Here is a 21,088-nt window from a genome sequence, read left to right as displayed (position 1 = left end):
AGGCATGTCATAGTGGTAACCACCGGCAGAATACGGTGAGTTACGCAAACTCTTTGACAAATCTTTTTAACCGTCTGGTCCGCTGAGACTCATGGACAATGTCCGATCGGGGCGAAAAGCGTTAAGCTAGTCCTTTGGTGGTGTTCCCGTCCCGCAGTCGGGTTTGCGAATCGGCGTCTAGAACACAAGCTACGATAAAGAAAATGGGTTGAGGAAAACTGTCGCTAGAGATTGTCAGCCTCCTGATCAGAGGGAGTCTTCCACAATCTGCGTAGCCTAATAGACTTACGCAGTGTTGATCTTTTGCGGAAACCGTCCTGGTTCGAGCTCGTAGTTTAGCTCGTCAACATTAATTTGGTGGAGCAGGTTTGATGATATCAACTTCGTGAGCAGAAACATGCCTAGAAAATGTGAAGAAGTTGCCCGTTTCTGATGGTAACATAGCTAGGCTTCGCTGCCTCGAAGACATGGATTCCTACGATGAGCTGCAGCAGGCAGTTGTTTCAACAAGAAAGCAACTTACGTTCTATGGCGAAATGAATCCGGCAGGATCGCGCTCAACCTCACAGGTGGAGTTGAGAGCGTGATGAAGAGGACACGGAACGTCCTCGAGCAGTTACTCTTCACTGCTCGCACTGACAACGATCTTGCCAAGACCATTGAGAAGTATTACGAGGTTTACTTGTACAAGTGTCTTAGGCTCAGCTGCAAGTACTTCTCAAACGGGTTTGCGACAAAGGAGCAAGGCGACCAGCACCTCGAGAAGCACAGAAAGCCATTTCAATGCACTGTGGCAGGCTACCCAAGTCTTGCGTTAGGACTCAGTTCGGAACGGGACCTCAAGAAACACATGAAAGTGGCCCATAGCGCCGTACTGTACGAGAACGAGCTCCAGTCCGAGGACGAGATCCTGGCCGAGGACGAGATCCGGGACGAGGACGAGATCCCGGACGAAGATGAGGTAAACCGAAGGCAGCAGCAAGCGCAATTTTCTAACGCGATCGGGAAACTAATTACCTGGGGAACGAGATCCGACGATGGCCCCGCTGGAACCGCAAAACAACACACAGAGGAGACAGCGACCAGAGCACAAGTGCTGCGATTATGGTAAAGTGTTCACCCGCAAATCTAACTTAGACTCACACCTCCTCACACATACTACGGAGCGGCCTTGGAAGTGTCAGTTTTGTAACAAGGCTTTTGCACGAGAGAGCGATTGCAATAGGCATAGGCGGGGCCATGAGAACGAGAAAGCTTTCGTTTGCGGCGGTCGGCTAGGCGACGGTACGGCGTGGGGCTGTGGAAAGGGGTTTGCACGACGAGATACGCTAGCTAACCACCATAAGTCGAAGAAAAGTCAGAAGTGCATCGCACCGCATCTCCGGGAGCAAGAAGGGCTATCCGGATGCCCCGGGAGTGCGGAGACCCCCGGAAACCCCGAGCCCATGAGCCTCGACTGTAATGTTGCTACCCTAGAATAACAGACAACGTTGTGTATGCTCCCTTCCTAATCTCGCAACATCCATAACGCACGTGGTTCAATAAAGAGACCGTGAGAGGGGATGATATAGACTGGGGTCAACTTCTGCAGAACAAGTAACGAGTCGTACGGTAGCTCACCAAGGCATAGTAAGGTTGGGAGAGAAACTCTACATTCCAAAGTAGTATGAGGGAATGAGTTAATTAGCAGCCAAAACGGGCATAGAATGTACGCTTAGCAGGCTGGCGAGCGGACTGAGACGTCTGAAGTTGAAACTAAAAAGCAGGAGATAGAAAATGTGGTACGCTATTAACTGCTTCATCCGTGCATTTACAAGTCTCGAGGTAGATTGCATGCGCGTTGTGGGGCTACCGTCCGTAGACCTGACCGTGTCGCATTTGCGCTCACCGCTGAGCGGCGCAAAGGAAAAACTGATTTTCCGCATATTACGGCTCAGCGGTTGAAAGTGGGTTGGAAGTGAGTTTCTATTGGTAGTAATGGAAGTTGGCAGTGGGTTGGCAGTAGAAAAAGGAGAAGACGAAAAGAGGAAGAGGAGGAAGAAGACGGATGAGCTCCGATATTTTGGAGCACGCATTATAAGTTCTTTTATTTATTTATTTTTTTCTTGATTTGGATTTTGATTTTAATTTTCAATTCAATTTTATTTCTATCTTTATTCTATCTTTATTTTTAGTTAGTTATATTCTTTATTTTACTTTATCTTTTGCCTGCCTCGGTTGCATACCTGATCGAATACAGCCTTCAGCTCCCTTCACGTCGACAAATAGAACGTGTAATTAGTTGTTCTAGGATGCAGTTCACAGTCTCAACACGCCATCGGCGATGCACTCTCTCGCAGCGATCGTTACTCTGACTAACGCCGGAAGTAAGTTATTAATTCTTGCACACAGTCCCCAGTCGGTGTTTTGGCCGAGAAGTAACCTCGCGCGGGCCATTCTTCGACGAGAAGGCGTTCGGCAAATTGACATGTTCGAAATGGAAGCGGATGGCGGAGCGGGAACGGTAAAACTCTTTCAATCCTTTTGGTTCTGACTCATGGCGATCTGACGCCGCAGAATGTGAATTATTGTGCAGATTAGCGTCAGTAAGGTCCCTTGAGCATTAAAAGTTTATTGACTGGTAGCGAAGAGCCGCTCTTCTCCGGAGCACTCCAGATATGCGGGCATTGCCACGAGGCTTGTGTCACTGCCTCGAGAGTTGGCCGGTGGTTCTTGGTTTTGAAGACGTGCTGCATGCAACCACTCTTTATACGCTCCGTCTTGGCGGGCGATTGGTGTTCTGTAACGGGTCGACAATCCTGCGCCGAGCTCGCCCTTCCCGACGACCTCGGGAAACCAAAGACATCACCCATGCAACGGATGGCGAGCCAGAGGCATGCCTTGGTCAATATCACATGGGATGGATGGAATTTAATGTGGGGGTTCTGCCTTGTCGGCGCATCGAGTGGTGGCTTCTCTGCCTAATTCGCAGGCACCATAAGCATCACAGGCACACACTGCCACCACAAGGGTCCTCAAAAAATTGGGCGGGTGACTCACTGTCCCCGATGCACCAATCGCACACAATCCCACCACACCAGCCTCAAAGTTGACTCTTCCCAATTGACCTGGCCGACCGGGCGGCGCTCCATGACTCCAACACAGCTGCGGATGGGGCCAATAAGCAGGCCTCATCGAATGACGAAACACGCCCTATTCTATAAGATTAATGTCCGCATTCTCCATTGTTCCGGCATGTTCTCGCTGTCCGCAGTTCGGTCAGACGTTTTGCGATTTCTCGCATCCCCGGCGAGTCAACCCTCAGTTGCGCTAGCAGCAGGCACACCAGATATTGACACCGAAGCGAAAAAAAAAAAAAAAAAGGACACGCATTTTCTTGACAAGCTCTTAATATAAAAGGCCATTGATAATGGGTCTCGCCTTGTACGATCCCACCTCTTTCAACGACCTCACCTCCGGGGCCTTCCCCAGGGGTTCCGGCCCCACCACCGAATTCGCCTCCGACAATGCCCGTCGAAGAAACCCGCCAAACACGCCGCGCCGGTACCGTCTCCGAGACACCCGCCTCCACACTCGCAAGCACCTCACCTACGCCCAGTTTCAGCGAGCGGTGTACTCTGATCTGAGCGCCCCCGCGCGCTCGACACACCATACGAAAGGATCATGGGTCGATGACGCCGACGAGGGCCGTGCCCTGGCCCGCTCCGGCACGCCGCTGCCCAGCGACCGGGATCAGTGTTGCCGGGGCCACAGGTGTAGTGCTTGCCGCGAGGCGAGGCCGACGACCGCCTGGAGCGACGAGTCTGACTCTGGCTCCAGTACGTGCAGGCGGCGGCCGCCGTCGCTCGAGCGGCAGGACGCGTTCCGCGACGCGAAAACGTCCAAGAGGAGACGCGCCAGTCAGAGTTTGAAGCCCGGCCCCGCTTCCCTCGTGGCCGCCACCGCTGCTCGTGAGGTCGAGGCCGAAGCGAGAGAGATCGACGAGCTGTACCGGATGGGACTGCTCTACGACGATGAGTACGAGCGCGGCGAGGCCTTCTCGCTGGCGCGGATCGAGAGGGAGGAACCGGTTTACTCGGTCCGTGTGCGCCCTGCCAAGCGGGGCAGGACGGCACCGGTCAGCCGGGATTGGGAGCTGGATGATGTTTCGCTTGCGGTTGATTTGGCGTTTCCGGCGTTTGCGGAGGACAAAGCGCTGGCCACTTGGTTGATATCGGCTTCTCCTATCGAAGACCAAAGCGGCCCCACGCAGTTCGACACTCGCGGTGTCTCCGTGGAGGAGCCAGCACATGATACCCGCTGGTTGAAGGTCATCTATGAGTTGGACGACGATGCTGCTACCGACCAATCCGCGGCAGCTGAAAACGATATTGAGCGTGTTTCTGAAGTTTCTTCAAGTTGTTATTTGAGGGACGAGGAGGGGGACGGCGAACTTGCATGGGCACTTCTTGATGGATGTAATGTGGTGAACGATACAGCACCAGCCACGGCACAAAAGGCAGTGGTGGAAGAGATGGACGAGGAAGACGCCGTCGACCCCTGGGTTGTGCTAGGCCATGACGGCTCGTAGCAGGTCCGCCACATGAGATCCCCGACTGCCCCTGGATTCTCGGCCGGCTATGCAGCTGCGTGCTGCGCTCGGACTGGCCCTCTTAACTGGTTTGGCACACCACGGGGGGGACGACGGCGGACCCGGCTGTGTGCTCGTGGCCACGGCTACTTGAGCTCGCCGGTCCATCAGATTCGGCAAGGTGGGATTTGGAAGTGGTCGAGATTCTGTAACATCCCTTGTACTGTCCCACGACTATTAGCGACTGTTGTTCTGGAGGCGAGGCGCTGCATTGCTTGGAGTTGGTACCTGTTCTTCATTTCATATCTGCTCTTTATTTCTTTGGTCACGGCATAAATATCTACTGCGTTTGTACTATAAAAGATCTCGCTGTTCCCGAGGTGCCTGGATGTCGCTCATACTGCGGTAAATGCGTAGCGACTCCCCGCTTCTCTTTGAAGCGTCAACTTCTTCGTCAGCAAGCCCCACACTAAAGTACTAAGCGGACAGCACATGTACTCCTTCTCATTCATGCTTCCGAGTGCGATCGAGATCGAGAGATTTTCTCATGCACTACGACTTGCCTCAACCGTGGTGCTGACAGGGGGTAGATAAAAACGGTTGGGAACTGCAATCGAAACATGACCTAAGTTATGTACTTACTAGTAGTTATTGGCCGAAGGGGCTCTAATTACTAATCCCACCTTGAACTCAACTCTCCTAGTCGATTACTTGTTGGGTCAACATGCTCGTCTCCAGTCGTTGACAACACAGTCCCTGCGGGTAAGTCGGGGAAAGGGCGCCCCCGCACGCCCTTGATCTAACAGCCAAGAGCAAGGGCACGGCGGAGTGTGTTCGGCGGCTTTCCCCAAGTTGGACATCCACGACACATCGCATTAGCGCTACATGTTACTTAACGGCCTTTCCAAAAGCAGCTATAAACAGCTAACTACCAAACCATGTGGTTCAAAGAAATCGCTTCCTCTTCTCCACCACTCCAAATGCCACGAAACTTGAACACAACCAAGCGCTTAGTAACACACCACCAACCCGCACAAAAACCCCACCCCGAGTCCCGATAACTTACTCTCCGCCCCAATTCCCGTCCCCTCCAAACCCACCACCGCCACCATGACCTCCCAGATTCCTTCGCTCAGTGCCCTCGCGGCCCTCGCGACATCCTTCAAAGCGCTCCACGTTCCGGGCAAGCCCGTCCTGCTGGCCAACGTCCACGACGCCACCTCCGCGCGCATCGTCGCCTCGCTCCCCGGCTGCCGGGCCCTGGCCACCGCGAGCTGGGCCGTCGCGCAATGCGCCGGCACCACCGACGAGAAGCTCACCTTTGACCAGAACATGGCTGCGCTCGCGCCCATCGCCGCGGTGGCGCGCGAGTTCGGCCTCCCCCTGACGGTGGACATCCAGGACGGGTACGGCGACCGGCTGGAGGAGGTGGTGCGGAGGGTGATTACCGAGCTGGGCGCGGTGGGGGTGAATCTGGAGGACTCGGACCACGAGACCGGGGGGATGATGGGCGACGAGGTCGCGGTGGAGAGGGTGAGGAGGGCGCTGCAAGTCGCGAGGGAGGTCGGGGTCGAGGATTTCGTGGTCAATGCGAGGTCCGATGCCTTCCTGATGGGCGCGGAGATCGACGAGTCTATCCGGAGGGGGAAGAAGTACCTTGCCACGGGCGCTACGGCGGTCTATGTCTTTTGGCCGGCCAAGGTCGAGATGGTCGAGGCGGATATCAAGAAGGTTATTGACGGGCTGGAGGGCCGGGCGAATATCCAGCCGAGGTTGAACAAGGGAGTGACGGGTGCTGATATCGCGAGGTTGGGGGCTGCGAGAGTAAGCGTGGGCCCGCAGTTGTATCTTGCTGCCGTTGACGCGCTAAAGAAGACGGCAAACCTGGTTTTGGGGGTTGCTGAGTGATGGTATTATCGATAGAGAGAGGGCGGGGCAAAACCAAACTGAGCTCGCTGAAGGCGTCATGTAAGGGGGCAGAGCTGTTCGACTGGTTAAAGGAGAAAAAGTGAAAAAGGAGGTCCCCACCAGGGCTTGAACCTGGGACCACTTGCAATGTAGACCCCAAAGCAAGTATGCTACCACTACACCACGAGGACTATCTTTGTGCTTTGAACTTCACGAGCGGCTTATAAGGAGGACTATCATGTTCACGGAAAGAGCAACCATTACTGCAAACGATTTTATGCCAGTCGTATGCTATGGCAGGCGATGTGGTGGCTGTGTTTCTGATTCGGCACTCCAATGACCAAAAGCACACTCGATCCCCATACCCAGTTCGAGAGATCAGCACTGCGGCAGCGCCGTGCCATCCCTCAGCTCCGCCAGCATGTCGTCGCTCGCCTTTTGCGAAATCATAAAGGTCGAGACGGCCGGAAACACGCCTGGAATCCTAGCAAATGAGCTGGCATCCACCACCCGTAGCCCGCTCACTCCCCTCACACGGAATTTGGAATCCAGCACCGCCATGGGATCGTCATCTGCGCCAATCTTGTTGGTCGAGGTGGGGTGATGCCCAAATGTCTGCTTGTGAATCCAATCTTCGTCCTCTTTGCCGCAGTATCCATTCGCATCCGGTCCCTGTGTGCATGGCGGCTCAACAGTGGTGATGCCGATTCGCTGATAGACTGTCCGGATCCATGCTACCGTGTCTTTCATGGCCTCGAGGTCATACTCGGCGCCGGCAGCATAATGGTTGAAGTTGATCTCGGGCGTATCCATGGGGTCGGCCGACCGGAGCTTGACCCACCCCTTGTTGTTCACACTTGAGCCTTTGACCATGCTGACGCCATAGGGCTGGCGCGGGTCGGCCGGCACTCGCACCGGGTTGTCGGGCCAGAAGCCGCGGAACAGGAAACCCTGCCCACCCATCAGGAACATGTCGCGCTCGCCGTAGGCCGGGTGCTTGGTCTTGTACATGGCAACGCCCGCCATGCCGTTGCCGCCGGAGCCGGAGCCAACAATGGGCATCTCTTGGTTATCCATCAGGTTCTGTCCCACGCCGGGAAGGTCCTTGATCACGGGGATGTTGAACTTGGCAAGCTCCGTAGCGTTTCCGATGCCGCTAAGCATGAGCAGCTGCGGCGAGTTGAAGGCGCCCCCTGAGACGATGACCTCCCGCCGTGCGATGGCGGTTCGCTTCGTGCCGGCTGCGTTGGTCGCACGACGAGAATCGCCCTTGTAGAGGGACCTTCCGAAAAGGAACTCCACTCCAGTGGCCCGGGGAGTTCCGCCGGTACTGCATTTGGAAGTCGTGTCGAAGAGCACTTTGGTGGCGAGCGAAGTGAGGGACACGGTCAGGTTTGCACCGGATCGGACGCCCTCCTGGATATAGTCACGAGAGCTGTAGCGGTTACCGTTGGCATACTGGTGCGTTACCAGACCGTAGACGCTAGATGTCTGATCACGGTTGGGGCCGATCTCATTGGGATCCCGAATCAGCAAGTTGCTCATGGACATCGTCAGGCCCCAGTCCCTGGCGTATGCGGCCATGACATTGTTACCCGTCAGGCTTCCCAGCTGCCGGGACTGTGTCATAGACCCCATATTTGTCTGGAAGAACCCGTTAAACCCGTGGTTAGCTGTTCCCTGGGTAGCATAATTGTTCTTCTCGATCTTGGTAAAGATCTTGTGCATGTTCTCGGCCCTAGGAAAAATAATTGTCAACTTTGGTTCCCGATATCAACATCAAATAGATAAGGTACGTAAGACAAACCTCCAGCTGTCATCGCCCGTTACTTCAGCATGATAATTCCAATCACTGTCGCTAGGAAGCCAGCAAACCATGGCATTGATCATGGAAGAACCCCCGAGGGTGGCACCTCTCGGGTAGTAGACACCTAAGAGCGTAGAGCCTGCAGGCGCGCCGCTTTGGCCGACCCAATACCGGCCTTGGGGAGTTCGCCACGTCAGATGACTGTACTGGTTGTCTCTCGGATCGCCCTCGGGGTAATGCTTGACGTAAAAGTCCCAGGTCACAGTAGGCGTGTACCGCCCAAATCCTTGGCCCGGGCTGGTGTCCCCCGCCTCGAGTAGCAGGACGGAATATCCCTCTTTGGCGAGGTTGACAGCAACCACGCCGCCACCCGGTCCACTCCCTATCACAATGTAGTCGTAGACGGCGCCATCCGGCGGAGCTGTCTGGGCTGCAGCAAACGGAGTGTGAGCTAGCAGAGCCAGGGAGAGGAGTCCCCCAAGCGTGCCCAGGACACCCCGTTCCCTTCGAGTCGGAAATAGCTTCATGCTTAGGATAGAGCCGGCGCCAACGTATTGAGCGTAGCGCCCAAACGCAAAGAAAATCTGTCAGGGACGGTGGAAGAATGGGTTAGAAGATGCTGCCATCCGCTGCCAGAGCGACGGGCACTTTGTATCTTCTTTGGAACTACCCGGAGTAACTTGGTCCCTCCCCCTCTTCGGCAACTTGTAGCCGAGCCCGCCCAATCTGCCAGGGGCACCGTCATGGGCTATCTGCGCTCGGCTTACACGATACCGGAACAGAGGAGCATCCTCCAGATACGCCAAGCCCGGAACTTGTGAGCAGCCACCGGATCAGATCCGAAAGGGAGGGAAGCCAATATAAATAAATCCAATGCATAACATAGGTCGGTTGTTTGTCTGAGGAACGATTCGTGGAGACATTCAAATTCTACAACTCAATCTGAGCCGTTGGTCAAAGTCAAGGGATGTTTCCGGCACAGGTAAACGAGAGATGATTCACTAAGGTTAGTGCTGAGAACGCCCAGTTGGACTCCCTCATACTAGTCCATACGCCGTCAAGTGTGCTCCGTTGATGAGTGGCGGGGATCAAATCGCGGAACCAACAAACCCGCCACACGGTACTATACCACGCTGATACAATCAGCCGCTGTGGGCTCTTATAAACCTTATTTATCGCGTTGGGAGGGGTGAGGTGGGGAAGTTACATTTCTGCCGGGGCTGGAACTTCATGCCTGTCCCGGTGTTGCAACGCTTGGCCCGTTTTGGTCCTAACAGCAACGGACCACACGATGGAGAGTCCTCGAGAATAGCCGGGACACAAAATGGTCGCGTAGGCGCTAGCACTTCTGGAAAATATTAGCAATGCATAAGTCCCTTGGCTTCCGCATTTAGAAGTTCTGAGCCAGCGTACCATATGGAATCAGGAGCTCATGATTAAATTGGCAGCCACTCGTCAAGGGCATGGTGTGATGCCAATACATTGTGGCGGTAAGGGAGTGGACTCCCTGGGACGATGATAGTGGCGAAACCGGCAGTTGGTTCAAGCACGGTGCAGGGCCCCTTAGTGCTACACCATAGAAAATGACAAACTAGTTCTGTATATCGCCTAGCAAGCAACATAAAACCAACATTGTCTGGAAAAAGCAACGAGGAGTATCATCAAATAATAGTAATAACATCTCCAGCTTTGCTTCCCAATCACTCATACAATACTTTAGATATCACCAGGACAAACCCTCCCCCCCCCCCCCGTAAAAAAAAAAAAAAAAAAAGAAGAAGAAGAAGAAGGGAAAAAAGGGCGAAAGACAGTCAGTCAAACATATGACTAAGACATTTCGTAGACAGAAAGGTAGAGCAATACGCTGATGAGAGAAAAGAGGGAAAACAAAGGGGGCTTTATGCTTACAAAACAGAACCCGACGAAGAAAAAAATATGTAACGAAGGAAAACGATATGACTAAAAGAAACGCCGTCTAAAGTATGGAGGGTCTCCGTCGATCAACTCCAGTGGTATGTTACGCCACCAGAAAAGGCCCGGAATCAATGGGGCTGAACGTGGGTCAATCAACGTCATCGTCCCTTATGTCATCTTCACCACCCAAATCATCATCACGGAACGCAGCATCCTCAGGGTCTAGATACTCAGACCCCTCCCCATCCAGCCGCGCAATGTACTGTTTGACAAACTTGCCATCGGGTGTCGACGCGGCGTACATGAGCGGCGTGATCAACAGCGGCGCCTGCTCGCCCGACGTCATCTGCGCCTTGATGAAGGCGAGTTGGCGGCCAGCCATCTGCCACACAAACTTTGGGCTAGTTTTGTAGTAAATTTTGAAGGCGGTGCTGGCCTTTAGAAGCGCCCAGTAGCTAGTCCCCTCACGGCTCGCCAGGTACGGCTGCTCCAAGAAGGCCGCCGTGTTAAGGTTCAGCTTGTTGGAGCCGCCGCGGCCGATGTCGCGCGGTTTGATATCGCACCACTTGTCGTAGACCTGCTTGACTTTCTCGGGGTAGGTCAGCCCCGGGTTACGGTTGCTCATGCAGCGCTTCCATTCCTGCTCAACGTTACTGATGCTGTTGGTAAGCGCTTCGAGAACGGCCCGGTAGGTGCGGGACTCGTTGGTGAGGGATTTGAAAGCTTCAAAATAGAAAGCAAGGTCCGGGTCCCACCATTGTGCGGCCTCCTCATCACCTCCGGCAGAGCGGTCCCTGTCAGCTTGCATGGCTCTATGGAAGGCCTCGAGTTCGCGGTCGATGGCAGGTTTCGCAACGGAGAACTTAAGGTAGTCGATGATGTGACGAGGCTCGCCTTTCCCTGTCCAGATGTCGCCTTTGTAGGCGGGGTCGTTGAGGTACCTGCCACCAAGCAATTCTTTCTGTAGCCGCTCCCAGCGTGCCTTGTCAAAGATGATGCCTTGTTTGCTCTGGTCCACCAACTTGCCAACAAGGCTGCTGAGAATGACAGCATCGTTATCACTGACGCTGTTGTTGTGATAGCAGAGCCTCTCCTTGTAGTTAGTGCAGATACCCAAGTAGTTGGGCTGCATGGCAAACCAGAAGCTTTTGCTGATCATGTCGTAGACAGCTTCATCACGGGCGCGGGCTCCGGTCCGGCCAGTACTGCGGACCAACTCCCCAAAGGTGGTCTTGTCCTTGTCCATGTAGGCAGAGAGGTCAGGTTCAGTAGGCACGTCGGCGTTGATAAAGCTGTTGACGATGTCCGGGTCCCAGCATACCCATGCCATGTCGCCGTCATAGTCGCCTCCAGACAGCTTGTCCGCAAGTGGGACGTTCCCCTTGGAAGAAAATACGATGACATCCTTGAGGGCATGCAACTCTGATTTGAACACGGCCCTGACTTTTTGCACGTCGCTCACAAAATGGGCTGGTGAGCGGGCGACAAGGACGTCACAGTCGGCCAGCAGCGTGTACGAAGTATCATCTGACTCGTCTCGAAACTTGGACGAGAAGCCGACGTGCACTTCGTTCTCCTCAAGAACACCCCAGAAGTCGACAACCATGTAGATATAGGCAGATCGGCCGACTTTGATGTTCATCTTGGTCTTGAGAACGTCGCACCGCAGTTTCTGCAACTCCCACACAATCTCCTTGCCGTACTTCTGCTTCCTGAGGTCGAAGCCACTATTCAACAGGAGACTGAGGATTTCCCCCTTGTTATCTGGCAGCCCGCCCAGAAAGGGAACATGGCCGTGCTTGACACGCTCAGACCTGTTGTTTGTGTTCTCGGCTACCCATTGTCTGAGGTGCAGTGGGCTTTTGAATGCCGACTTTTGGCTCTCAAAATGTTTCTCTAGATCTTTTACCAGGCGGTCACCAATGGCTCGTCTCATGAGCAAAGGGTCTCGGGCCCTGGCCTCTAGCACCGGCAGGAATTGCAAGTTCAATCCAGCCGATTTCAGTTCTGATGAGATGCTGCGGATCTCAAGAGTCCGATGGTACGGGTCCGAAGCAAAGTCGCAATCCCATTTGCGCTGCGAGGGGTACGTCTCGATCCAGTCAGCATCGCCTGTATCGGTGACATCCATCAGCCACATGCCCTTTGCCGAACCCATGCGTCCTTGGATAGCGGACGGAATATCACTCAATCCGAGCGTATCCCGGATCTTTTTGGCTACACTGCGCGACATGCGGCCAATGCCGTCATTCATGACTTTCCCGATCGGAGACAGGATATCTTCGAGATGATGCCGGATTTGCTCTGGCTCAAAGGTCACGGCCGGGAAGGTCTTGCTCAAGCCAAGCTGTATACGGGAGAAGAGCTTCAGGTGAGATTGCGACTCGTTCTTCTTCAACTGCAGTAACCAATCCAGCATCTGGCTGACACTGAACTCGGTCCGCTGGTGTATCGTGTCGTCTGGTGGCACCACCAGACGTTTTTTGGAGCTCATGGGACGGAAATTGTGTCCGTTCTCGGCAAAAAAGTGCACGCGGTCCTTGAACATGGCCTTGGCATCCGGTCCTAGTCGAAGCTCTCTGACTGGCTTCCTGTAGCCTGCGTCCTTGGTATAAAATGCTCGCCACTGCCGTCCCACTAGCGAATGCGGGCTCTCAGTTAGCCACTTTATAATCTGTTCCGCACCCCCTCGCTCCTTGACAATGTGCGGGGCGTTCATTGCAGTTGGGGACGGGATCAGGATCTCAAAGAAGCGATCTGGGCCGAAGCGCCTAGTTAACCTGCAGCCCTCATCGAACCTGAGAGGCTTCATATCAACAAGAAATATGGGACCGGTCCTGTCCGGATTAAACTCTAATGCAGCTGATAACACAACCGTGTTCCCCCGGCACTCAAAGGATGTCAAAGCTGCGGCAAAAACCTCAGTGGACGGCCGTTCGGGGAATGACTTCCCTCGAAACACGTCAAGATTTGTGAGACTCCGCCAGAGGTCGGCAATGTCTGCTGTTGCCCACGCTGGGTTGTAGCTTAGGCTCCCATCGTCCAGGTCGACATTGCAATGGAGGCAGATACGGGTGATCTCCCAGGCGACTGCAAGAGGAGCTTCGTGGAGCCAGCGAGGGAACTTTGCTGTGAATTTATCAGCAACCCCATCGGCACCTGGCGAGGGGGCCGGGTAGATTCACTCACGCCAAATATTGTGCAACCTCGCCTGCAGCGTGGCATTCACGCGGTTAACAGGCTGCTCTTTTGGCCCAACCTGTCGGCCTGGTGCTGATTGTGGCGCGGCTTCGACAATCGAGACATCGTCTGTATCCGAGAAATCGGAGTAGGCGGTGCTTATCGATGGGGACCGCGGGTATGTGTCTTGAGTAACGCCTGTGACTGCATGTGGCTGTGGCGCGATGGCAGGGGATGGAGCCGTGGTTGGTTCGCTCACAGGGAGGGGCCGAGGGGCGGATATGGAAGGAGGGCCCTCTCGAATCGCGATAACTGGGGCGCGTCGCTTCTCCTGTGAACTTGCTTCAACGGTGGTCTGAGTTGCGTTTGGTCCGTCATGGTAGCTAAAGACACTGGAAACACGGCTGCTGACAGACGTCCTAACCGAAACACCGTCCTCCACTTCAATGCGACCTCGAGTAGAGGCAGATTTCCTGGGCGATTGGCGAACTAGGCCGGGGCGTTGCCGAGATGGCACGTTGTCGAGCGACTCAATAGCGCTTGCAAAAGACATGGCGGAGACGGAAGGCGGATATGGCGAAGGGGCGGGCTGCTGGACCTTCAGTCGCTTGAAAACCTGGTCATCGTCACTATCGAATGACCGCTTTGACCCTGCGGAATCTGGCGACGTTTGAATGGTGTTGAAGTCGCTGTCGTAGCTGGGATTCCGATGGGGATCGGCAATACCGGTATTGCGCTGTGGGATCAGCAGGGTTGGCGCCTTCTGCGCTTTAAACTCGTCGAGAACCTTGATGAGGATCGTTTGCAGATGCCACTGCTGGCCTGCTGTCCCAGCCTTGGGGGGTTCTCTTGGAGAGGGCAGAGTGCGGGGATCGGCGCGAGGCTTGGGCACCCATCGCAGACTTGCTGCCTTTGCCTCATTGAAAAAAGCGTCGATGGCATGGTCAAGCGTGCCGTCGCGCTGGTAGTAAAGAAAACGAATACCTCGGCATATATGGTCCCATCGCGCGTACTGCTCGTCTTGTTCGCTGAGCTGTTTTCTGCGCGATGGGGTTAGGGAGCTGTCGGGAAGCTCGATGCCGAGACCGTAATCAACGTTGAGCTTCTGGATAATCTTCTCGACCGAGTCGTCGTGCTTGCTCGGCGTGGCGGGGTACGCCGCAGACGGATAAGCAACCATCGCTAGCAGCAATGCCGGTCGATGATGTCAAGCGCCGTCTCAACGGTCCCCGGGAAGTTAGGCCAGAGGTAGTACGGGCTTTGGCCAGCTGCGGGAAGCCCTGTCAAGCGGGTCGAGGCTAGGTTGTTGCCCTTGTTGTGGGGGTTCAACCTGCAAGCGAGCACGGACTACAAGCGATGTTCAGGGTACCGCTTGTCGCAGGCGGGGGTTCTGGGAGGCTGTAAATCGTGGGGTTTGTGAGGGTTTGCATCACGGCCATGCCGTCTCAAAACATTCGAAACGCGGGTCACTCGCAATCTGGAAAACCTGGGCCCTGACCACGCAAGTGATTGCACCTGATGTTCTGTTGGCCTCCTGGCAGCCGGTAGGCACCACCGGATACCAATTGTTTAATCTTCTTGTTTCACGTGAGCCACACGTCGAGAATGCCTTACACCTACATACGCTACTTGCCAGCATCCTTGCGATCGCACAGAGGCCCACCGTGCAGCGAGTGCATGTGGCCAGAGGAAATACTGTGGTCAGCCTGCGGGAGCCTGCGGGAGCCCGCGGCAGGGATGCAACCTCAGGTCTCAACCGAAATCGGATCGGAGTGGGGCCCCAAGCAAGTGCCCAACCCGCGACCACTGAGCTAAGCCCGCTTGCCGCCAATTCCGAGATTCCCCACCCCACATCCAGCCTGACAATTGTCGCTCGGCTTCTTCTCCGCCCCCAGAACCGTCCTCGGATTTGCATCGGTATTCACCACCGGGCGTGTTTCTCCTAGGAACTCCTATCCGCTGCCGGTAACAAAGACTGCGACTCTCCGACTGCTTGTCCTAGTGCCATCTCGCAAGGCCCCCGCCCGACCTGGCACCCGCTCCACTTCTGTAGCCGGGGCACGCTGGTGACGTTTGCCGACATTATCAACGACGTGTTTCGGGCCACGTTCGGTCTCACACTTCCACCCCCAGCAGTCCTTGGCGGCTCCCGCCCTTTGGACCCCCGCAGATGTCGGATGCCCATGAAAGCCCCAACCTCGAGGATCTCACCCCTGAGGAGGCAAACCGCATCATCCATTCCCACCGCAAGGTGCGCTACGGTAAGCGGGCCCCGAATGGGATGGTCTTGTCCCGCTCTCCGGCACTAGAGCCTAGTTGCCGTCACGGAGGTCACGGTCAGTTTCTCACGTCATTCCAGGCACCGCTTGCTGGCCATGCAGACAGAGGAAAGTCAAGTGCGACAACAAGAGCCCGTGTGAGAACTGTGTCAAGAGGGAGCACGCCCAACTCTGCTCGTACAAGCCAAATCGGTCCAACACGGCAAAGAGCGCCTCCGCTGCCTCGGATAGCGCGCAAGGGAAGAAGAGAGGGCGCTCCCCAGACGAGCACGATACCCGAAGCCAGAGCAACGATGCACGCGAGGCCATAAGCGCATACGGTGGGTGAATTCACGTGTGATGCAGTCGGCCATTCCAGGTTCTATGCCCTGACCTGTTCCCAGAGCCCGACGCCACCGAGACCACACGATATGTTGGTCAAAACAGCATACCGGCTTTACTCAGAGAACAAACCTCGGCCAATGAGCCCCAGGAGGTCAACGTGATTCGCCAAGACATGCGCTCCCTCCTAGGGCTAGACAACTCGGCGCCTTTCCCGCTCATGTCCTCGCGCCATCTGGATAGGCTGACTTCAGACATTGCATCCGAACTACCCTCAGACCGCGAGGTTATGAAGTACGTGTCATCTTGTATTGTGCTAGTTTGATTGCGCGGCCGAGTGGCTCTGCTCACATGCCCTCCCAGGCTCTTCCGGACCTACAAGGAAATACCGCAACCGTTCTGGGGCTTCGTCATCGACATCGACGACCTCGAGTCCAGGCTCATGGTCTACCTCGAAGATCGCGCAAAGAATGCAAGAGCTTCAACCAAGACGACGAAACAGGTCTCGGCATCTTGGCTATCCATACTTTTCGCAGTTCTTGCCGTCGGATCCCAGTACCACGACTCGCCATACCACGTTCGGACAAGGAACTCGCAAAAATACATTCAAATATCGTTCCACTTTCTAAGGCTCGGAAACTTTCTGCTGAGGCATGTGACGTCGTCCCAAAATTCACTCTGCCACGACTAACTCCGTCCCAGGCCGAATCTGGATTCTATCCAAGCCTTACTCATGACAAGTTTTGTGCTAGTGAATGACATGAAAGCTGAGGCATCATGGGCCCTGCTTGGACTAACGTGCCGGCTGGCGCAGTCGCTTGGCTTGCACCGAGCACAACCGTTGGATGGCCGACAAACGCCTGATGCCGCCAGGAAGGAGATGTCAAGGAGAAAACTATGGTAATTCTAGATCCGGTACACGAACGACGGCCCACTTACTCACAATGCCGCAGGTGGATCTGTCTCTGGCACGATACCTTGACATCGCTATCGTTTGATCGGTAACTCCTATTGCTCTCTGATTTCTGTTCCTCAACTTTAGACGCTGACACTCTCTGTAGCTCTCCAATGACGAACATTCCCTGCTGTCCTATCCCGCTGTCTGCGACTGCAAATACGGAGGGATTGGCATACCTCGAAGCCATGTACTCCCTTTGCCAGATCATTTCAGAGAGGCTAAACCCAGACGCAGCTGCAACCGCCGACTACGACCAGATACTGGACAACTGCAAGGTCGTCGAGAGCATTCGCGACAAACTTCAGCTGCAGTTGCGTAGCAAGGAGACGTGCAAATCCGCCCTTGATCGGCTACAACATTTCGCCATACGACTTCACACGTCCTTCATCGTATCAGTGTGTTGCCGGCCTGCTCTTTTGCGGCGTGACAGCAACCGCCTCGATTCCGCGCAGAGGAAGCTCCTCGCCGACAGATGCAAGCAGAACTTGACTGAGACTGTGCGCATGTTTCTCGCCATGCACCAGCTGTCTGTTATTCCCACAAGATCTTGGGCATTTACCTACCACGGCCTGTCATCAGCCGTCCTCCTCGGTATTCTGGGCGAAACAAAAGCCGACCCGGAAGTCCGTCAACTACAAGGGGACCTCATCTCGGCGCTCTCGGCAACTGCAGCAAAGGAGCAGACATCTCCTCAGCCGCACATACGGAGGTCGGAGCATGATATTGAACTCTCGGGACCGCTTTCACGAGCCTTAACAGCTCTCAAAAACATTTACGACCACGGATCCGTGATCGGTCCGTCACTCAAGAGGGAAGGGAGTGTGTCTGGCCCCGGCTCGGGTACGCGCACGCCACTGCAATCTATGCAACCTGCCAGCCTCATCAATGGTGTCATGCTCGGGCAAGATGCGCAGCAATCCCGGGCAATGCAAGCAGGCTTGGATCCCCATCAGAACGCGGCATTAGCTATGGCAGAGTTACAACAGCAAAACGGTGGTTCCGTAGCCGACTTTTCAGCTGGGTAGGTCATTCCGTGTCGTCGAGATGCAAACTCAATAACTGACCTGTGAGCAGGATCCCCTTTGCCCAGATGCCTCAACAACAGATGCCCGACATGTCGAACTTTGATCCAACCACGTATATGTCACCAATGGATTTATACGATTCCATATTTTGGGGTAAGTGATCAATAGTTTCATCTACCGGTACAGTGCTCCGAATGGCGAGGCTGACCCCAAACGAAGAATCCCCCGACCCGTTCAATACCGGAATGGACTCGATGAACTTTGACTTTCTCGCGCACCCTCCCCCCGGGCAACCACAACAACAACAATTCTACTTTTAACGGTGCTGCGTCATGGGATTGGTCAAGGCTTGTAAATATAGGCGTCGAAAGTATAGCTCGTGCTAGTTATGTTAATATGATGTATGTACACCATACCTTTTTCCCGTAAGGTGGGCAACAACTTGGGAACCGCTGGCAAAGCCTGCCGTTCCCTGGTTTAGCCACCTCACTCCAACTTGCGGAACATCCAATTCAGAGATATCTCTAAATTTTGTCTCGTCCTCTATATTGCTCCTATGCCGGCAGAGATAATAGTACGCCCGGGGGAGTCCGGGAGATAGGACGTGGACCTTACGAAGCCACTCGGTCAAACACAGTGGTGTCGTGCAAATAGTAGAACAGAATTCCTAGCAAAGCGTTAAGAGGATGGGATTTCCATCATATACATTACGATAACCACACACAACAAAACTCTCCTCGGCATTTCCCTACAAACTCCAACGTCATTATCGTAATGGAAAGGAGAACAACGCTGCAGGCGGATGAGGTTCTCATCTTGCATTTAGTCACTCAATGTGAAAGTGGCTCACCCTCCAAGTTCATGATTATCCCATCTCTTATAGAGCAGAGCAAGTTATAACCCTTTCCCGGAATCTGGACTCTCCTTCAACCTGACGGCTTCCCAGCCCAGGCTTTAGCCTCACCCACTGTCAAGATCAACTCTCCAGAACACCCAGCCCAATCGAAGAGCAATTGAGCCCCCTAACCGGCACCAACTCCCCACCATAACTCGACAAGTCCAGCTGCATCCCACATCCCAACCAATATCTCACCTCCTCCACCTCATCTCGTCCCTGGCACCTCAGTCCCGCTTCCCCCTCCCTCGTGCACATCAATGGCGCATAGTCCTCCGCCAACGCCTCGAGCATCCCCCTCCGCATCAGCCAGACACTACCCCCGCCTTCATCCTTCGCCCCGACAGCCGCGACATACGGGACCCCATCCTGATCCACGAGTCCCTCGTCCAGGGCACACAGATGGCCCGCCGGGCCGACACTGAAGGAACTCGCGCCAGAGCGAAGGCTGGTGAAGAGCAGGCCGCTGCCGCTGGCGCGGAGGAACCACCTGTCGAAGACGCCGCCCGGCTGGGAGACCTGGAGGGAAAATGAGGGGGCGGTTTGGTCGCACAGGACGGACGCGGATGTGGACGTCGGGGTGGGAGACGGCAGCGAGGTGGAGGTGTTCAGCCAGCGGGACGAGTTGAGCCAGCGGGCGGTGGTCGCGTTGATCGGAGGCAATGCGCTGACGTTGAGCCAGCGGAAGTTGGTAACGGTTGGGCTGTGGGCAAGGGGGATTGAGCTGTTCAGCCAACGGGCGGGGCTGGTATTTGGGCCGGCAGCGGTGGAGAGGTTCAGGGATGGGGTTGTCGTCGCGTTGTGGAAGGACAACCTGATGCTCGTGGCGTTTCGCAGGAAGGGAGTGCGAGTAGGGGAAGAAGAGCCCGCGTACATGGCGGAGGTGCTAAGGTACCTTCTAGCGGTGGTGTTCCAGCGCACATGCATGGCAGCTGAGATGCTGCCCATGGAGGACGTGGTGACGGTGATCAGGGTCGTAGCATTCAGCACATACACCACCGTAGTATTTGAGAAGGGTGCCATTGATTGGGATTCGCCGGCAATCGGACGGAATGGTATCCGAAATCCGGCGGACAGAGGGGCAGCGGTTCCGCGTGGAGGAGCGGAAGTTCGCGTGCGGTGTGGGACTGAAACGGTTTCCGTTACCGTCGGGCCGGGGGGAGCCGGGGGAGAGGAATCACTGATGCCGTTCCTGAGCGAAGCATATGTACTACTTTTCCCTTCAACCAAGGTGCGATTGATTGGGTACGGCGGCATTTCCGCTCTGTTTGCGTATGCTGTCGTGGTCACAACGAGGGTCGTGATGTCTGTGGTCGCAGTTGCTGTTACGCGTGAAATGCTGAGACAGGAACATGTTGGCGTGTAGGCACTACCGGGCCGGCAGATCAATGATTCGCCTGGGCCCGACTCTGCGTCCTCAGGCGTCATGTATACAGTTCGCAGACTCGTATACAATCTTCCAGGGGCGGTAGTCCCATCACCAACCGTTGTCGCATTGTAATTCCTCGTACGATTTGCTGTCGTCGAGGTGATTGTTAAAGTTGTCGTCAGAGTGCTACCAGAAACGTCAGAAATACCTAACACGGTTGGCAGACGCAAGCAGGAGCAACTTGCCTCAGCGCCGATGTCGTCGTAACTCCCAATACTGAGATACAATTCGGAGGGAAGCCGCTGCCGTTGCTGCTCAGCCAGCGTGTATAATCGCTGGTTTCACGACCGAGAACCGCTGTTGGCCCTGCGAGCACTCGACCCTGCCAACTCGCAGCGAGCGCAACCACGAGCCGGATACCCGCAATACGCATCTCAATCCTCTCGAGGCTTTTCTTCAATCCAAATTTTCACATCACTTCCTCCTCGCCGCTTCCGCAACATTTTGTAGCAACAATGGCAATATGAATTGATGGTACAAGGTTGGGGAGCGACGCATATTTCTAGTATTATTTCTAGTATTTGCAGGAAACAACTCCTTGTTTTATGAAATCATCCCGTGGTCCCGCAAACCGGTTTTCAAGTGCAGGTCCGTTTCCGCAGGCATGCCTAAATTACATTCCCTTGGCCTTAATGCAGCATTTATACCGCAGCATCCAAGAAACCCCCTGGTCGGTTCCTGAAAGTCGTTGATCAAATTTTCTGCCTCGACCACAATTGGCTCCACAGGGAACATCCAATCTTGTTATTCGGCATCAACAACCTGCCTACTGGAAATCTTACTAGAGAGAGGACTGTAGACG

The 21,088-nt window shown here is 54.9% G+C and overlaps 7 protein-coding genes and 1 non-coding gene across 8 annotated transcripts; 4 read left to right on the top strand and 4 right to left on the bottom strand.

Annotated features, from left to right (window-relative positions):
* Positions 1–586: 586 nt before the first annotated feature.
* On the top strand, positions 587–1,111 carry MFIFM68171_10078 (uncharacterized protein; the record flags this gene model as incomplete). The annotated part of the gene is made up of 1 exon (XM_071065497.1): positions 587–1,111. One exon carries the CDS (start codon positions 587–589, stop codon positions 1,109–1,111), a length of 525 nt encoding a protein of 174 aa, XP_070921598.1.
* Positions 1,112–3,409: 2,298 nt separating this feature from the next.
* On the top strand, positions 3,410–4,570 carry MFIFM68171_10077 (uncharacterized protein; the record flags this gene model as incomplete). The annotated part of the gene is made up of 1 exon (XM_071065496.1): positions 3,410–4,570. One exon carries the CDS (start codon positions 3,410–3,412, stop codon positions 4,568–4,570), a length of 1,161 nt encoding a protein of 386 aa, XP_070921597.1.
* Positions 4,571–5,680: 1,110 nt separating this feature from the next.
* MFIFM68171_10076 (Phosphoenolpyruvate phosphomutase-domain-containing protein) lies at positions 5,681–6,478 on the top strand (the record flags this gene model as incomplete). Its single annotated transcript, XM_071065495.1, has 1 exon — positions 5,681–6,478. The coding sequence occupies one exon, from the start codon at positions 5,681–5,683 to the stop codon at positions 6,476–6,478; it is 798 nt and encodes a 265-aa protein (XP_070921596.1).
* A 111-nt stretch (positions 6,479–6,589) lies between these two features.
* On the bottom strand, positions 6,590–6,669 carry MFIFM68171_t160. The gene is given in 2 exon segments: positions 6,590–6,625; positions 6,634–6,669. It is a non-coding gene; the product is annotated as a tRNA-Pro (tRNA).
* Positions 6,670–6,856: 187 nt separating this feature from the next.
* MFIFM68171_10075 (Glucose-methanol-choline oxidoreductase N-terminal domain-containing protein) lies at positions 6,857–8,812 on the bottom strand (the record flags this gene model as incomplete). The annotated part of the gene is made up of 2 exons (XM_071065494.1): positions 6,857–8,216; positions 8,286–8,812. 2 exons carry the CDS (start codon positions 8,810–8,812, stop codon positions 6,857–6,859), a joined length of 1,887 nt encoding a protein of 628 aa, XP_070921595.1.
* Positions 8,813–10,347: 1,535 nt separating this feature from the next.
* On the bottom strand, positions 10,348–14,559 carry MFIFM68171_10074 (RNA-dependent RNA polymerase; the record flags this gene model as incomplete). The annotated part of the gene is made up of 2 exons (XM_071065493.1): positions 10,348–13,328; positions 13,389–14,559. 2 exons carry the CDS (start codon positions 14,557–14,559, stop codon positions 10,348–10,350), a joined length of 4,152 nt encoding a protein of 1,383 aa, XP_070921594.1.
* Positions 14,560–15,549: 990 nt separating this feature from the next.
* Positions 15,550–18,282, top strand: MFIFM68171_10073 (uncharacterized protein; the record flags this gene model as incomplete). The annotated part of the gene is made up of 9 exons (XM_071065492.1): positions 15,550–15,640; positions 15,739–15,978; positions 16,042–16,273; positions 16,343–16,630; positions 16,682–16,879; positions 16,933–16,980; positions 17,041–17,958; positions 18,012–18,115; positions 18,182–18,282. The coding sequence occupies 9 exons, from the start codon at positions 15,550–15,552 to the stop codon at positions 18,280–18,282; spliced, it is 2,220 nt and encodes a 739-aa protein (XP_070921593.1).
* Positions 18,283–18,938: 656 nt separating this feature from the next.
* On the bottom strand, positions 18,939–19,880 carry MFIFM68171_10072 (uncharacterized protein; the record flags this gene model as incomplete). The annotated part of the gene is made up of 1 exon (XM_071065491.1): positions 18,939–19,880. One exon carries the CDS (start codon positions 19,878–19,880, stop codon positions 18,939–18,941), a length of 942 nt encoding a protein of 313 aa, XP_070921592.1.
* Between the last annotated feature and the right edge of the window lie 1,208 nt (positions 19,881–21,088).

This window comes from Madurella fahalii (genome assembly GCF_045866475.1).
Source record: "Madurella fahalii IFM 68171 DNA, scaffold_6, whole genome shotgun sequence".
Taxonomy (NCBI): domain Eukaryota; kingdom Fungi; phylum Ascomycota; class Sordariomycetes; order Sordariales; genus Madurella; species Madurella fahalii.
The sequence above is the reverse complement of the archived record's forward strand: the minus strand, read 5'-3'. Positions and strand labels throughout refer to the sequence as shown.